At 39.0% G+C, this 19,475-nt stretch overlaps 1 protein-coding gene across 1 annotated transcript in view; it reads right to left on the bottom strand.

Annotated features, from left to right (window-relative positions):
* cdh4 (cadherin 4, type 1, R-cadherin (retinal)) overlaps window positions 1-19,475 on the bottom strand; it is a 188,584-nt gene that overhangs the window by 97,793 nt on the left and 71,316 nt on the right. The window contains exon 3 of the mRNA XM_079483050.1: window positions 16,189-16,212. Within this exon, the coding sequence (XP_079339176.1) occupies window positions 16,189-16,212 (24 nt within the window). The remainder of the gene's footprint in view (window positions 1-16,188; window positions 16,213-19,475) is intronic.

Here is a 19,475-nt window from a genome sequence, read left to right as displayed (position 1 = left end):
CTAGGAAAAGGGCTGACCTGAAAACTCCCTCAGCTCAAACAACGAAACAATGCAATGTTACATCAGTCCTAAAGGTCACCACACATTGCGATATTTTAATAAAAAAGAACATATGGAGTCTCAGCAACATGTTACCGGAAAATACTTTTTCTCAAATGCCAAAGTCAGAAAACAGCTAATTTATTATAATGAACAGATAATGAATTCTGTCAGGAACTCATTAGCTATAAACTTGCAGGGAGTTGCATGAACCGAAAAGTGAAGAATAATTTATTTTTCATCTGTGGAACACAAGGATGTGACCAAATACAAATGTTATCTGCCATTAAAAAACCCATCAGGGTAAAGTGAGGGTAAAGCGACAAATTACAAAAACTGTCATTAGTGTAAATGAGTGTTTGTCAATAAATGTGGTGTATTTTTTAAAGGTACACTTTCATAAATATCTTATGTGAACACAATGTATTTTCTATTCTTTACACAGTTTCCGCACAAGTTAAGCACGACTAGCTGTGCTAGCTAATGTGCTAGCTAAATACAGGAACACTTCCAGTTGTGATGTAAGCTGTGATGCTAGAACCGTGTCTACACCTGCGCCGCATCCAGTGTGGACAAAAGTTTAAATTACAATGGTTCTAATACGTTTCTAATGTATTTTGTGGCGTCGCATTGGGCCAGTCGCGTCCGGTGTACACACAGTGTAACAAATTCGTGGTTAATGGTCTCAAACAGTCTTAGTGACAATCCTGAGCTATGATTGTTATGCCATTTACAATGTATTCAAAAACCGTTTGTGTTCCAGTCCTTTAATCTGATTAGTCAATAGCTGTGCTGTATTAAAGTCCGTTTACGGAAGTCGTGCCAATCGCCAACCATGTTTGCAACGCCTGTTGGGGTTGTCATCGCAAGAACGCCAGCTATGAGGGCAGCTATATGTACGTCAAGACAACATTATTACAATATTTCTAAAATCGCTGGTAAAATTATGAATATTTTTTTTTCCCAATGTCCGATCAATAGTTAATCCTGCGCAAAAAATTGCGCTAAAATCACCTTTTTCGAGCGGCCATATTGAGTGCTGAATTCGTCCCCATTCATTTTAATTGCAGTGGCACATCTTTGGAAATCAACTTTTCTGACAGTCTTACTCAATTAGCTTTGACCTCCACCAGCGAGGCTTACCAATGCCATACCTTTACATTTTGAGGGCGAGAGTGCAACACGTAAAGAAAATGGTGCTTACACCTGGAATTTCTCTGCTCTTTCCCCAATTTGTTTACGCATTTGGAACATGTAAACACGCACAGAATGTGACCTCAATATACAACCCAGCCTTACCCAAAACAATGCGCAGCTTCTAGAACACACACGAGCACACAGACGTCCCGGTGAGTGTAGTGTCTCTGCGGAGCAGTTAAGTCATTAGCACACTGCTGCACACCACTAACCACATAAGCATATGTTCTCTTACATTCTGCTCTCTCTCTCTCGCTCACACCTACAGACATCGTCTCTCCTCTGTTTTCTCCTCCCGCGTCGCAAAACTGGAGATCGTCCAAATGCTGTTAATTAGCATACCATGCAAATCACCCCATTCACGTCTTAAAGCGTGGCGAGAGCGAGGAATGACAGTGTGTGTCTTATTTTGACAAGTCTTTCACAAACTTGTTTTAACACTCTCTCCGTAGGATGTGGCGCCATGTTATGGCTTCGAACCGAGCAGTTCACACGACAGATAAAGACGAGTGGGTCCCGTGCGCATTGGCATCACGTGCGGCAAAGCGAGTCGTACCGCCCATATATGTTACGACCCAGCGCTCTTCAAAATCTCTGATTAATTGTATTGTGTTTCCATAATAAGTGTTTCTAAAGAAATCAAGCTCATTTTGGGATCTCATTACACCCCCCCACCCTTCAGTCAGACTCTTAGCACCATTAATTTAGCCATTAGTAGCGTTAATCCTATCTACCTCCATGCCAAATGTCAGCTCATTACGCGCTGTCTAAGAAAATGATTAGAGCTGACATTTTCGAGTAGCTTGTTGTGCGTAATGATAACTATGTTTCCCGTGGTCCTTCACGTTAAAGCTTCTAATTGACCTCAGAGGCTCCATGCTAATTTTTGGGTGAATATTTTGACTTTCGCAGTGCGCCGAATGGCTTCAAGAAATGAACTGTGGTCTCGCATCACACAGCGGAGAGTCTGCTGTTTGTTTTCTGTTTGCTTAGGGGCCATTTATCATTCTTTCAGAGCTAAAGACACCTGTCGCAAAGTTATCTCAAGATGGAGGCACGAAGCTGGAGGGAAACAACCAGTTCTCCATCCTCGGTATCATCCATCTACCGAATTGCTGATGCAAAGCAATTTTTGGACCGCGTGCGCACGCGTTTATATGCGTAACCTGCGGGTAGACGCTGTTGTCGACTTGCATAAAAAGTTATCTCTTTGTCTCTGTCTTGCCCTCAGACGCAGTATCATTATTTATTTGTTTGGCAGGAAAGTTTGTATCATCGCCGCTGCGAGTCCCGCAGAAGAGATGGACTGCCTCAACCAACAATCACCCCATGAATGTTGTATCATCACGGTTCAGCTGGGCTACAGAAAAGAATTAAAATCTCCTTGATCTCGTAATGAAACTTCAGGCAAACTAGAAATTTTTGATTGGAATATTCAAGAATAAAACAAATAGAAATGCAATAAACAGAATTGAACTAAACCACATTTACCAAATGACACAGATATGCAAATGTCACATACAAGTCAATATTTTGTCAATAATTTTGCTACAATGATAATCATTTTCTATTATTTTTCTCACAAAACCCTTAAAAGCAAAATACCCTCAAAACACGCTTCGGCATACACAGGGGCCTTCTCTGTGGTTATTTAACATTTTTTTATTTCTATTTTATGCATTTTAGGTATTTGATGCATTTTATTGTTGCATTTGTTAAATTCTTGAGTACTTTTTCCATTCGATTCCAAGACTCCAACACTTTTAGAGTTTTTACATTTCCTGCACATACTTTTAATGTACACACTAAACACTAAACGGTTTAGGGGTAGTTCAAGTCAAGTGAGCGTTATTGTCATTTCATTACATGTGGGAACACACAGTGGAACAAAATGTCGTGTCTCACAGGACCACGGTGTTACATAGAGACAAAAGACATATGACAGAAAACGTACACATATACCTAATCAAACTACAAATACTTTAGTACATTAAATTATTTTTGTTACAATGATTTGTTACAAAAGAACAAATGACACCGTGTATATGTGTACTATGGTGTGACATAACAAAATGTAGAAAACAATCTGTTCATAATATACTATTTTATTTTATTAATATTTATATTTCTAATTTAAAGTAGCATAACATTTTCATTGATATTTTACTACCTCTATATACATGGTTGCTCAGATGTTTTTTTTTTATATTTTTTGTAAAGCAAATATCTTTTTTAATGTATACGGTACGATAAATTAAGCTTACACATTTTCTGCCTCAATCTCTCGAAGATACAGTACAAAACATTACCCGTACTGTACTAAACTTTTATGTACATCCAAAAAAACTTTCTTTTTTTATTCTGATATATTACAATTGCCTTTCTATGTATGCTGTATCCTGTACTGGGGCTACAAGGGCCCACTAGCTACCTTGAAATGTACGTGGTAGTAAAAAGAAACAAACAAAAAAAGTATTGCCGTTTTAAATCACACAAGGTTCCCTCCATCCAGAAATAATTGTACTGTAAGTCACATTGGATAAAAGTGTTTCCTAAATAACAACTTATAATGAAATGCAGGACAACAAAGTCACTGAAAGAAAGAAAGAAAGAAAGATACACACACAGAAAACAACAGATTCCCACACGTCCATTATCGACAGGTCGACACACACCAAATAAACAACCTGTCCACCCCCTATCTATTAAGAATAAATCAAGCCTCGCTAAAAAGCACAGGTTTTACGCTCATTAGGCTGATCTTTTGGGTCTCTTTGAAGTACATTCATATGCCCACACACTATGGTCAGTTATAGTACACCCAGGGCTGGACGTCCTGTTCTATTTGCGTTCATTTAACACGCACAGCAGCCATATTGTCAAGCTCATTTTCGGCGAATAAGCACCTAGAGGATTCATTATCTATTCAATAACATCCTTCACATTAGGAAGATTAAGCCAGGCTCACCACAGCCTGCAAAGGGCACCGGTGCAACGCGGCCTTCATACCCGTAATGCATTTCGGTGAATGCCGATTACAGTGTTTACTCGGTTCAAAGTTTTAGTATTCTGTGAGGAAAACCATTGCACGCCAGCCTGTTATCTGCAAATGTGGGATAATTGCATGAAGTCAAATCGCACACACGCTTAAATAGCCGATACAAAGCAGATGTGGTCAGTGAACTTTTGTCCCTCTTTAAAACATTAGCTCTGAGTAAAGAGTTGTGTTCTCCATAATGAGGCGAGACTTAATCTTGAATTAACCACGTTACCCTTCAGAAGGACACAGAAAATGTACAACCTGCTGCTTCTGGAAGATATTCCCCACGACTAAAGCTGTCAACAAAATGTCAGCAGTCAAGGGCAACACCAATGAAATCAACGATAAACTTACTTCTTTATTTAAAAATGAAATATTACTAGACAAATTAGAATGTAGCTTTGGTAATTTGTACCTACATTTAGTGGCATGGTCTTTATTGTATGAATATTGGATATTAAAAGGATAGTTCACACTAAAATAAAAATTCTGTGATTTACACACATTCTTGTCATTTCAAACCTACATGACCTTTTTCTTCTGCAGAATACAGAACAAGATGTTTTGAAAAATGTTGGTAACCAAACATCGGCGGTACCCATTGATTTCCATTGGTTTTGTGTCCATGCAATGGAAGTAAATGGGCACCACTACTGTTTAGTTATTGACATTCTTTAAAACATATTTTTTGTGTTTTTCAGAAGAAATTCATACAGGTTTGAAATGAGAAGAGGGTTAGTAAATGATGACAGACATTTTATTTTTGGGTGAACCATCACTTTAGTACTGATGTCTGAGGCCAACTGATTCATTCACGTAGGTCAGACACAGATACCATCAATACATCAGGAAGACTTGTATTGCCACTCCACCTTCTTTGTCTCTCTCTTTACTGATACAAAGTCATTTACCAAGACCCTTGGTCCACAAAAGGCCAGAAAATGGCTATTGATTTCTGATAAACACGTTTTCACATTGAGAGATCAGGACCCCTCGATTTTGCCAAGGTCAAGAATGAACAAAAACGCACTGCAAAACCTTTGTTTCTTTGCTTGTGCCCCTGAAGGTCAGCATGGCAAACAAGCAGGCTGGGAAAAAACAACAGGGACGTTTCTTTGTATCTCAAATGAGAATCTTTGATGAGCATGAAGAGCAACTTCAAACGGACTGCAGGAGAAGAGAGGAGATTTGAGGGGTACCGACCACATGTTTATCAGGTTGTAGATACACAAGGGAGGAGGGAAAGGCTTCTAAAGTAAATGAAAGCAGATGGTGAAACGTGTGCATGCAGGCACGTGTGGATATTCGCCCTTTGAAACGTTATATAGTGGTCAAATATCATTTCGACATATCACTTTGATGTTTGCTAATTGAGAGGGGGAAATTTGTGTTACCTTAAAAGTCGTAAACTGGGAAATGAGCTGGCAAATGAGGATGTCACACGAGGCTATAAACAGTTGCTGTGTGATTGCATGCCTCATATATCAAGTTCTCACAGAAGTGGCCAAAAACTAAAATGCTAAAATGAACCACTTATTTTAGAGATGTGCCAAACTACATATTTAAAAAAAAGGACAGATGGGTTAACTAAATATCTAGCTGGGCAATAATTCTTAAAGGGATAGTTCACAAAAAATGAAAAGTCTCATCATTCATGTCATTCTAAACTTTCTTTCCACTTAAGAACACTAAAGAAGATATTTTGAAGAACTTCAATTTGGACCTCCATTGACTTCCATTGTAAACAGAAAAGCACTGAGCCATTTCATATACATATTTTGAATAAGATAAGGGTGAATAAATATTGAACAATCCCTTTTAGCGACTTCATTTTACCCTGATCAGACACATATTTCTTAGGAGTCCTTCCATAAGAATCTCTCTTGCTATCAGCAATAGCTGGGTGAAGTGCAGTAAAAAAATATATTTTTTTAAAGCAAACAATTTTTAACATCACACATCTTCTAAAAATGCATCGTCATGTTGCAAAATTCTCAGAGGCAATGGGCAAAGATTTAAGGGGCTTCAGTTACTTTAAAATTAGATAAATTAAACTTTCTGAAAGGGTTTTACCGTGCATACTGTCATAACTGTCAGTGAGCGATACTACTAAACATATCCAAACTAAAGAAGACAAATTATATAAAAATAGTCCACCTCATTAATCTAAACTTGGATGACTAGTTGTCGCTTCTGTAATATATGAAAATATCACGATTTTGACTATCTGTTCAGATCATTGCAAATCAATGAGGTTTGCTGGTGGCACTTCACCCTTGCCAAGCAACGACAATTTTTTTCTAATAAAATAATCATCACAATATGGACAGGATTAACAGAGTAACAGATTATATGTTACATAAATTATTTTGAGCAGCCGTATCATGATTCATTTATAGAGAGCGCCACAGGCAGAGACACATACCCACGGCAGAGGACAGTTTGATGGATTCCTCTCGCTGACCAGCGGAACAACTTTGCAGCCCGGACCCCCTTTCCTTGTGCCCGCCCTTTGGCGTGTCACGCTCTCCTGTAGCGCCATTCCCTGGCATCGTGTGACCCCTGCATACCCACCGCACACTTGCCAACAGCCAAAGAGACTTTTCGGACATGAGTAATGATCCTATCGTAACTGGACAAAAAGCTGGAGAGGGGAGCACATGCTTGCCTGCATAATATAAATAGGAATGCAGGCAACTGGACTCGCTTCCTAACAGAACAAGCCAAATCAGGTTGGACAATCATTCAGCTTTAATGTGCCAATGCTAAATCCGGAGAGGAGAGATACCGGCAGAAAGGAATCATGAAAGGTCACGTCCTAGGTCATGAGAGCAATGGAACGATGCTGAAACACGGTCTATAGTCTGCCAGGGAAGTAGAATGTAAAATATTTCAGCTCAATGAAGATAAGCTGCTCTCAATTCAAATCCCAGAGTTAATTACATCAACATATGGTGGCCAGTGCGTCCGCTAGCCAACATACTGTACCCACTCCCCCGCTGTATGTGCATGTGGTTTATGAACGTATGTGCATGGTTGCCAACTGAAACGGTGACGGGAGAGAGCAGTGACAGACAGTGATGCAGATGGAACGGTGTGATGAGAAGGTTTGCCTGATGGAGGACACGAGGAGAGCGTATGAATGTAGGCAGGTAGAGACAGAAGATTTCGATCATTGCACACGCTATCTGTTCCTGTAAAAGAGTGTCTGTCGACTACTGAACTAAACCCAAGAACCAAATAGGGAAGTACAGGCCTGGATTGGTGGTTGTTTGCTAAAAGTACAACAGATCTGTTCATTTATGAGTTTTTAACGGTTGGAAAAGCTGAAACCTGCCACGATAAAAGCAAATCCTATATAGGACAGTTAAACTACAGACAAGATACTCTTAAGTTACTAAAGAAAAAGACAACTATATTAAAGATATCACCTTTAATTCGATTATATGATTCATTTAATGATTCTAAGCTGTAATTATCTACACAAAGAAGGTAACAAGTAAATAAGCATTGCTTTGCAAATTAAAAGCCTGAATCACGGGAATGATGACAAATTATATTATTGAACAGAATACTTTCTTTTACTTAAAAAGGGTAATGCAAATTGCTTCCGATGACTCTGTGAGTCAATTTAATAAACTGATTCATCATATGATGACTTTCCAAAGCCCCTGGCTCTCGTCCCGACTACCTCACTACAGTCCATTACTCTTAACCAATCCTTTACATCCTGCTTGAGTCACACTGGCAAAGTTGTATGGGCTCGTTCTTCAATTTACAGATCAGATTCGGGCTCGAATTTGATAAGGAAGTATCGATTCCATTTTATCACCTGTCAATAGTTTTGGAACCTGATATTCCGAATATGGTAAGAGGCTTTACATTTCCGTGCAGTATTCTACCAATCACTACGCGCTAGTGAATTGGCCATCATAGCACACCTCGCTTTTCAGAGCCATGAGCTTTGTAAAATATCAGCACGTTTCAGAGAGACTTTTATTAATTCGCAGACACTCATATTTATCTTTAGCCAAGAATCGTTTCAAGAACATTCACAGCAAAACTCTCCTTGACAGGTTGATGTTAAATGTACTGTATTGTACTATAAAGTAGGGATGCTCCGATCCGATATTCGTATCGGGTATCGGCGTCGATACGTAATAAAATTCTAGATCGGGTATCGGTACAATTTGTCACCGATACCCGATCTGACATAAAATTTGTGCTAGACGATGTAAAAGTTCATGGAGACACCGGCGCTTAAATTCTCTCGTGGGCGGCTGCGCATTGCGCAACGTGCGACATCATACGCTAGCAACGTGTGACATCATACGCTATCAACGTGCGACATCATACGCTAGCAACGTGCTCTGTACGTAGTGCACGTGAACAAGTGAACATATAGCAGCGAACAGCATGGAGCGAGCCAAAATATCTGTCATTTGGAGTTATTTTACAACAGCTACGCCAATAAGTTCCACCGCTTTCATTGTTATGGATGGGCAACCGCTGTCCGTCGTTGCGAATAATGGCTTCAGACTCCTTATAAACCACCTGGAGCCGCAGTACGACACGCCGAAGCGTAAATATTTAACTCTACCTTGAACTGTACCGAAAAGTCAAAAAGCAAACACATATCCGAAAAAATTAAAGATGTCAATGCGGTGAGTTTTACAACAGATATCTGGAGCTGCGACGTGTCGCTTTTAAGTTTAACCGCACACTGGTTGGATGAGAATTTTGTGCCACAAAATGCCACGTTAAATGCAACAAACATGTGCAGTTTTACTCAGCTAGGGAAGCTAGTGTTTTATTCATCTGTTTCTGTGTTGGATGTTAAATTTTATTTTCACTAAACTTTAGTTTAGTTAAGTGGACTTTGCTTTAGTGACTAAAGCATTAAAAAGATCTGATTCATGTTATTTTGAATATCTAAAGCAGTAAAGCTATTATTTTTTTGCTCAATTTCAGCAGCTTTTTTTTGCGAATTGATTTTTTAATTATTTTTGCACTTTCTTAAAAATTATTAAGAGATTTTGTTTCCATTTATTTATACCCGTTTATCAAGCTAGTGAAGCTGTTGTTATATTCAGCTGCTTAATTTGCACTTTAATTTTGAATGTCTTTTGTCCAAAGATAGTGAACACTTTTGTTTTATTTTTCATTTGTTTTGCACCGGTGCTGGTTTAATAAACTATTTACTAAATTTGTGAATCATTAGTTTGTTATTTTGTTTTACGGGGTCAGGAAATTTATGTTAAGTCGAGCCTGATGTCTTGCACAGCAATGCACATAGTTTATTAAGTAATTGTGCACTTTAAAATTTTTACCTTAGTATCGGATCGGTACTCGGTATCGGCCGATACTGAATCTCAGGTATCGGAATCGGTATCGGAAGCAAAAAAGGTGGATCGGAGCATCCCTACTATAAAGTCTAAACAATGACAGGAGAAACCACTGGGTTACAACAAAACCTTAAAGTCCAGTCAACACAAAACATACAACAAAACTCAATTTGGTAGGCCACTATATAAAGCTTTACCTCTGTTTTGATTGGCAGACAATTTGTTTGTGTCACAAAAACCACAAAGCAGAAGTTTGCACCTAAAGTATGACTCCCCTTAGAAAATGTTGACAGGAATGTGGAAATTGTGTGACGTTTATACCATCTGAAGTGTGAAGACGGTGCTAAAATTCTCAATGTTCTTTTTTAGTGGAATACAGCTCAACTTCTATACAGCTTTCACACACACACACACACACACACGCACGCACACACACACACACTCTCTAAGAGGCATGTGTGATAGCACCTTAGCATCTAATAAATGGAGCTTGTTCTCATTGCAGCTATCTTGAGAGAAGAAGGAATGAGAGAAATAGCAAAAGGAAAAGACTGGCAGTAATGAAAATGGGTTCTTTTTGTTCTTTGACTGAGAACAGTAATTTATCTTCTGGGAGTGCCATGAAGACATTGGATGTAATAATGGCTTTGCTATCTAATTTGTGTAGGGATTCGCCTGGACACAGTTGATCTCCATACGCCTTAATGCTATGCTGCCTCTAAAGAAGCGAGAGACACAGACAGACAAAGGTAAAGAGAAAGACACATGGGATGAAGTATAGCAAGTGTCTAAATGACCATTTTAAATGTTCCAACACGATCTCACAGCAATTCCTTAAAAACATACTCTATTACTAGGTGGTTAATTCATACAACCCTAGGTAAATAAAGTACTCTACTGTCACACATTTATTTTTAATACAGTATATACTGTATATATATATATATGTTTATGATTCAAATCATACTAATTCATACAAATTAACCACTTTACAAAATCTATGAAAAATGCATGAAAGCAAAATGCATTCTAAGTCCCACAAGACAGAATTCACAAACTTTACACTGAATGTGGTGTGACCACTGATCTATATAAATGACTGGATTGCTCATGACGTCATTTCAGTGAAGCTACCGCACCGCCATGTTGGTATGCCCAAACGTTCTATTAAATCAATAGGGAGTAATCGCACACTAGTGAAAAAACTGTACCTTAGCAGTCACAGTACTTACAGTACATTATTTCAAAGGAAATGCAATTCTGCCCAAAACAAAACATGAACATGGAAAAAATACATCAGAAGTGACACATGTGAACTAAAAACATATCGCGCATCTAATAAGCTGAAAAATTACATTTTAGGTTGTCGTTTTGACTTTAAGTCAATGGCGCCCTCTGTCAGGAGGGCATTCCAAGATGGCGGTGCGATCGCGTTGGGTGACTTCACCTCCTGTCGTTGGTTTAGCGTTCTAGGCGCAATCCAGTCATTTATATAGATCAGAGGGTGTGACCAAATTCCAAATTAGCAACAAAAACGTGGCACCTTTCCACATGAGGGAATCTACAATTAGTTTGTAGCATAATTGTGAATGTGCATGTAGGTGCGTGATCAAATTTGGCCTTTTAATTGGTTTGAAAAACAACCCAACGTGGCAGAGGGCCGTCAAGGCATTCAGGCCAAAGCTGTCAGCCTGGACAACCAAACAAACAGGTGCGAGCTCTGAGGTAAAACCCAATAAATGTTTATCCATCATTCTCAAAGTTAAATGGTTTCTTTTTCTTTCCCTTCCATCTCACTGCAGGACCAAAGAACAAACACCAACCCAGAATTAATTTTGGCTCCCAAATCTACACCCAGCTGAACTGACTGATAGACTTAATGCAGTTTGGCATTGTTTTTCTAGTCTGGATGTGGATCTCAGGCTTACAGCAGAGCAGATGTGCAGTTCGAGCGTAGCTGCGTCTCTGCGAATTTTATTTACCAGTGCGCTGCATTCGTATAATAAAAGACAAGTGTGATGGTCTTTTCATCAAGAGAACATTATCCCTGTAAGGAGAAGGTAAAAGGGTGCGACTGAATGCTGAATTAAAGCGAAGTGTTGAATCACGAACGATAAATCTGTGTTCCTAAGTGACAGTTCACTGGCAATAAACCTCTATCACACCATCTGCCATGCCTCCTGCGCTTATATATATATGAGATTATTTCCTTAAGGAGCTTGCAGCGCTGAGAGGACTGATGTTTTTAATTGGTACTCAGCTGCAGCGCAAACAAACACATGCGGACGGGTACGCCGTACACACACGACCGCTCACAGGAACCACGGGTTCTGTGATGCAGAGGTTGACAACAGCTGCTGGCTGATAATGTGTGATCACTCTTTACATTTTTTAACAAGGCGGTTCCTTAAATATACAGTGTGACAAACAATTAACTGAAATAAGTCTTTGTTGTTTTAACCATTTACAGAGTAACATGTGACACTAAACCAACCTGATCTCATGGGAAAACTGTTGCTTACAGTAATGTATTGGATTTATATTTAACTCACCTGCAATGCATTCCTTTAATTCACGCACACACACAAACAAATTTCTAATTGCCTAGGCAGCACATGTCAAAAAATTGCCAAGCGACAACCTGCATCTCTATCCCACAGTGCCAATGTGATGGCAAGAGTTTGGACAGTCTCTCCACCAAAGGAGGCCAATTTGGATGTTTCACCTCACTGGGTGACGACTAGAGAGCCACTCGAATGGTGGATCTGTTTGCTGCGCGGATATAGCTCTCCTGTTGAGATGGCAAACGAGAGTGAGCGAGTGAGAAAGTGAGAGAGCAACAGTGTGTAATTTTATCATGCATACTAAGTATGTGCATTATATCGGTGGTTATCTATCTTCATATCTGTCAACTAGTTTTGGATCACACCCACATTAACCTCGGCTATTAAGTTTCTCTTATTCGCTTCTTAGCGCTGTATTAAAATCTAATACTAAAGACTAATGCTTTTCATACCAGGGCATTTTTTCACATTACGGCAGTCTAACGGGAGGCCTTACTTGGAAATAGATATGCAGAATAAGAGGCTATGCCAAGTCCCCTCGGTTGCAGCATTTATTACTCTATTGTATTAAAAATACAACCGCTTCGAATAAGATATTGATGAAACTGGGCGGGCTATGCGGCTGCCTGTAGAATGGCAATAGCCGTATAGAAATCAATCACTGCAATTCACACACACTAAAAATGTGCAAATACTCAGCTGTCGTTTAAAAAATTCTGTTTTTTGGCGAAATTACAGATTTCCCACTATTTAATTTATCACCACCATTTTTAACCCCTAGCACCATCAGCAGAGAGGAAAACATCTGTGTTTAATTTTTCTGCGTGTATGCATCTGTCGGTGTGCAAAATGAAAGGAACATTGCGTTGTCTGTCACTAAATGTCATGTTCTTGCCGATGTGCTTAGTGATTTGGCTGTTACACAGCTGAAGCTCCTTTTGCTCTTTTTTCCCCTGCCGTGCACCTGATGGGTTTGAACAATTTGCTCGGCTGGCAGAAAAAGCATAATCAATCGGGAGATTACAGATAAAAGGCTTTAAAACCAGCCGACCAAGGCACTTTCTGCTATAACAATTACACCTAGGCCTACCTTAGGTTGCGCCAATTAAACTGAAAGAGAGTAAAAGGTGTTGAGAAAAATAAAAAGGGACGAAAAAGAAATAGAAAGTAAGGATTTAACAGAAAAGGAGAGACAAGTCAGTTCACTTGGCGGCTATATCAGTGACGTATAAGTGATGTATAGTTATAGCAACATAAAGAACTGCAGATCTTTCGACAATTTTATATTTTTTATATGAAATGCTAATCTGAATTTGAACAAACCACAGATAAAAGAAAAGAATTTAATGAGACCGAGAATGTAGTATGAGTAAAAAGAGCGCGTTATGAGAAATGTGTGCGTTTTTTTTCTCTGAGGTAGAGAGCCGAGGCTAAGCTGACAGCTGTAAAGCGTCCTGTCATCAAACCGCTGAGTGCCGCCAGTCCCCGGCCCACAAAGGCCAAGGACACATCGTTCTCCTTCATTCAATCTTTCAACTTCATTTCTCTATCTTTTCAATACTCACCTCTTTTTCTCCTTTCATTCATTTAGTCTCAGCCATCAACCAGTATTCATATGAAGAATAGTGGTAGGCATTAAAAGGGAGGACGAGAAATTCAGCAGAAACATCGATATAAAGAATTTGTGTCCGTCTGTATATATGCAGCAGTACAGTATATGGTACGAATCTTTTGTAGGAGTACATGGACATAAGTCTGAGGCTTATCCAATCTCCTAAAAGTTTCATTCCACACAAGTTAGCAAGTGTCATTTCAAATTTAAAGTAAAAAATCATATATTTTGAAATGCTCACATTTCGATTGTTTTTGAAACAAGTAAAGTATAATTACACCGTTCTCAACACTTTCGATAAATACAGTATATATATATATATATTACTACAAGTTGTAACGTTTCAACAAGTAGAAATTAAATTGACCAGACATAATACAATTAAAGAAAGTTTTGTTTCTCGAACATGAAATTTCCCAACGTAACAATGTTTCTAAGTCCCTTATTGGATAATTCTCCTGGAAAAGCACGCCTACGTGTCAACCAGCGAGAGCCCGCCCATCAATGCGCTTAGTTCATTGAACCGAAGTTCAGCTGTTTGTTAGTTCACTGCCTTTCGGTGAGGAATCTTATATTAACGTTGGTAATAACGCTGGATTTGGAGATTGTTTAAAACTACTAGACGGAGCGGTCTGAACTGCACGCGTTCGTAAGTGAACACGTAAGTGAAACTGCGTCAAATGTCTGTGCATACGTGCATTGTGTAAACATCGCAAACTAATAGTAAACCAACAGTTATGCAGGGACAATGCAAAGAGTTCCGCCTGTTTTCGGAAATAATCGCACAGCCAATTCCAACAGACTGAAGAACTGTTTCTTCCTTTAGGCAGTTAGATGCTTAAATACATAATTACTCACACAATCCCAACCAAACTAAACTATGCAATAAAAAACTCCTATAAGAGTGCAACAACCCTCCTCTACTATATCACTTTACCTGCACTGTCACTAGACTACCTCAGAGGATTGAAATTTGTATGTGTATCTATGCCTTTGTCTATGTACGTATATAGATCTTTGGCTGCTCTTACATTTAACTCTATATATTTTATTTCTATTTATTATAACTTTATTATTGTTCACCTGTCATGCAGAAGAGCTGCTAAACTGTATTTGATGATTCCTAAACAGTGACAATAGAAAGTAAATTCTATTCTGTTCTGTTATAAATTTGATCAAACTAAATAGTCTTCGAAAATACGAAGTATGCAGTTCTACTATAAAGGTACTCAATATTAATATGAAGTGCAAGGGATCACCAACTAAGATCGCAAACTGAATCTCTTTCACAATGCAGCTGGTTCTCAAGCAATGAAAAAAAAAAGAATTACATTTTACTCAATTTACTCCAAAACCACACTGCAAAGTATGAAATTCTGAAATTTCCTGTTAAGGCATTCAAGAGGCAGTTTTCCCCATAATCTTCTGAAGCTATTCAAAGCACCTGCATTAGCGCTATTCTGTTCCATTATGGTGCATTTGCAAAAATCTTGAAGGGCAGCACACTATTTGTAGCAGCTTACCGTCTGACAAAAGAGCACTAGCAAGAAAGTAAATCTGCTGGCCTAGAAATACAGACCTTGCTGGCCTGCACATATCCTATTCTCATCCAAAGTGCAGAGTAAACGAAAACTGGACACAGTTCCACGTCTTGTTTTCACAAAGCATTGTGGGAGACTGTGCTTGAGTGCAAGACAGGACTGCCCTTTAAACAAAGACTCTGCCAGGCTTTTTACTGCTTTTCTGATTTCTCTCTTTTCTCTCCGTCCCTGAACCGATGCAGAAATGATCAGCGCAGGTGCGAGTTTTCACTCGCCCCAGCAGCTAAGCAAGTCAGCTATATGCTTGCCCCCGCGGTCCATTATATCCCACACATGCGCGCACGTAAGCACGCTGCGATTCTTCCAACACTCCATTTCGGTAAAAATAGGGGGCAATTTGAGGATCTATCACAGCGTCAATTGGAAAAACACACACTGTAAAGATTGGCCCCTGCCGAGCCGAACGTAAATGAAAAAAGGGTCTATCTATACAGCGCTTCCCCCGGGTGGGCGCTTCATCTTTGACAAACAGCCTGACTGTACGCGTGTGAACTGTACAATAGAACCGTAAGAGGTGATTGACCGTAGAGAGACAAGAATGATTGAACGAGCATGCTGGCAAAATATGCCCGCTTTGAAACCAAGGGAGCAAAGGTGTCTCTTCGGTAATCACTAACAAAGATTGGGTTCTTCATGTCACTAAAGTCATATTACATCTGTTGTCGCGGCCGTTCCGAGTGAGTCTCGCTTGTTTGGCGACCAACCTTGCAAAACAACAATCAAATTTGAAATCTGGCCCATTCAGACTCATGCAGAGATGTATCCGGGAACATATTTCTCAAGTACTCACCATGGCCAGAAGACAGCAGGGTATCTACAAGTGAGAAAAAACAGAGAGACGGTTAGAAGCAAGAACATTAGTCCTCTGGATCAACAAGTATTTAGTACGACACACCAGAAAATATTACATTAACAATACTGCTTTAACTACAACTATATGCAGTGTATTAAATGTTATTATTATATTTGCAATGAAGCTTTGTGAATACACAAAATGTTTTACAAACCTTTTTTTAAATAATCTATTAAATAAAAGCACTTCATTACATTACAAGTGCCATGCTGGATGCAGAAAGGAGAATTACATTTTCTACGAGGCAACTAAACTGCACTTTTCTCTGGGTGAAACACAGTTTTGAGTGAAAGTTCACACATTTATTCACCTGTGAGTATGCAATTCATGTTTCAAAAAAGCCCAAACCTGAAAAAGTCAATCCACGACACACACACATCCACACACGCAACACAGTACTGTAGGTCTTTCAAACAATGCCATGGTTGTTTCTTTATTCTACATGAATAACAATTTCTCATTTATTCAGTCTCTTGCCCCCCACTGCTGCGATTTCAGGCAGTTCCTCTCTCTCCCCTAAGGTTCACGCAGACAGATTGGCACACAATCTGGGCATTTTGGCACGGAGGCAGACTCGAACACCACGTCTGAACTCACGCCCATGCCTAAACCTTGTAGCGCTCACTAGGAGATGACTAACAATCACTGTTCCGATTTCAGACTCCCAGCACGTACGAATCAGACTTAGCCAACTGTAAAACATCAAGGATCCTTTCTTTACCCAGAAAGAAATGGGAGAAAGAAATTCTCCACTAATGATTCATTCAAGATGCAGACGTGCGTTTAGGTTCAATTAAGTAGCATCTGCCTGTCGAAAGTAATTGTATAAAACATTTTCCGCAACCCAAGGCCCACTAAGCCTTTCCCTGTCTATACACCGCTGGTTTCTTAGACTTACGCAGACACAATCGTGCGTTCAAAGCGCTCTTGATTTGCGACTAGACCTGCATTCTCTCAAACGTCTCGGATTGAAAGGTCATTGTAATTATTTCTTTCTCGGAAAATAAAGATTACTCACTTTCCTGTTCAGAAGTGTATTCGGTGGTGTATTTCAAATGTTTGGCAGAAATAAAGTTTCACTGTTTTACCTTACATCTCGTTACATTAGTTATATAGCTTTTCTTGTTACAGTATATGTTCTTGTTTGCACATACAGTACGTAACAGTTCAATCGTTTTAAGTTTAAGCAGCAAATCGCTGCTGTCTTTCTGAAACCCATGTCTCCATATTTCATGGTTTTAATATTTTGCTATGAATCATTATTATTAGTTACCCTTTATGTTTGTCACTGGATTTTGCTAAAATCTAACCAATAAAACGTTTTGAAAAGTGCTTGTCAACTTGTCAACCACTTTTTCCATTTCCTGAAAACCAGCAAATTTTGATATCCGAGGTTCCGGAAGGACAGAGACAAAAATATATACATCTTTTTTGTTTAGCCATCAGCTCCATCGCAACTTGCAAGTTGCGTGCGAGGCCCCCTATATTTGCCGAAGGCCACAAATATCCAAAGTTCTTATTTACATTGTTATTACAATACGGTCATGTCTTGTAATTGATACATGCGTGATATAATTAAGATTCAGATAACGAACGAGTGCATGCCCTGCATAAAAAAGCGAATTCGCATTACAAGTGCAGGAGTAATGTAACCATCACAATTCTGCTGGGTCTTGTTAAAAAGAGCAGAGTGAGAGAATACAAGAGAGCAAAGGATGCAAAGAATCGTATCTACCAACAAAACACTCCCACAACAAAAACATGAATAATTCATGGCGTAAACGGCAACAAACAATATTCCGTTCCACATGGAATTCTGTATTAATTGGAGTGAGAGCGGTAAGTAGTCGAAATTTCCATGTTCCTCCATGTCTCGCTCCCTACAGGAGAAATAGACGGAAAGTTGGCTTCATACAAATTAATTAGTTGTCTGATTATGAAAAACAACAATGGACTTTATTGTTTTGTGCCAGTTGTTTGTTTTGATTAATTATTACTAATGGGTTGTGTGCAGAATTACAATGAAGTAAAACGTTCTTGATTGCTTAAACAAGCTGAAGTGCACTGCTGAGGGTTTAAGCTGTCAGAGATGGTGACAGCTTCTAGACAGTGAAAAAAAAAACATCAATCTTGTTTGTTGTTTAAGCATTGTATTATTTGAGCTTCACTAGAACTGAAGCTGGGTTTTAGTCTCTGTGGTTGAGTATAAAACTGTTGGAATTTGCCATTGTATTGATGGAAGAATAACAGTGGAACGTAAATGGAAAATGAAATAGACAAAGTAAGAGCTGAATTGAAACCTCGCGAGCGCACCCGCTTAATATGACTGTTGCATTTATGTTAACCAATAAGCCACAGCTCCAAGAGCTTGTATTGATCCAGAACAAAACCGGTTGTCACCAGCTGATAAAGGTATTTTAATTTGACCACAACAAACAAGAACATCAATGTTGACTTGGGGATTCAGCACAACTGCATTCAGTTTGTTTGCTTTAGCAAATTGTTTTCATATATACACTCCCAAGTGCTTATTTCTGACTTTGGACACGGTTTACTTAAAAAACCTGCCGAATTTACTTATGTATGTACTCCTACAGTGCTACAGATGGTCTTCAAACTGTTTCTGATTCATCTGGCGACAGTGTTTATGGAAATCTATAGAACACAACACTGTTACTTTCATTATGCTATGAATTTAATTCGACACAACTTGAGTCGAAATGACCCACAACCTTTGGAAGATGCCATGAGACAAATTTGGAAACATCTCATTGATCCACAGTATTCCTGCCAAATGATTTAATCATACAAAATTCCCTCAATAATGTCTGAAGTATATAATAACAATCACATTTTATGCAAACCAGAGCAAAGGTTTAGAGGATTGGGTTTAATAATGGATAAATGCTGTCATTGAGTGGTTTTGTAATGACATCATGTATAGACATTGTGATCAGAAGATACTGGGTTTTGTTGTAATGAAAGGTAACATGCAATGATCTTATGGATCTAACTTCTTTCAAAGTAATATAAGGATAAAATCTAAAACCAACACCTGAAGGTTCAAAGTGACTAAACAAACAACATTGTCAATCTAATAAGCAGGCCCAATATTTCTAGAGGCTTTGCAGTTGTGGGTGCAGCCGTTCCCGACCGTGTGCCGTGTCATAAAAGAGGTAATATCCTGTAACTGTGACATGGTTAAATCTGGCCGTGTGTAAACG

The sequence above is a fragment of the Barbatula barbatula genome, assembly GCF_947034865.1.
Source record: "Barbatula barbatula genome assembly, chromosome: 20".
In the NCBI taxonomy this organism is placed as follows: Eukaryota; Metazoa; Chordata; class Actinopteri; order Cypriniformes; family Nemacheilidae; genus Barbatula; species Barbatula barbatula.
This window is presented reverse-complemented; position numbering and strand designations above follow the sequence as displayed.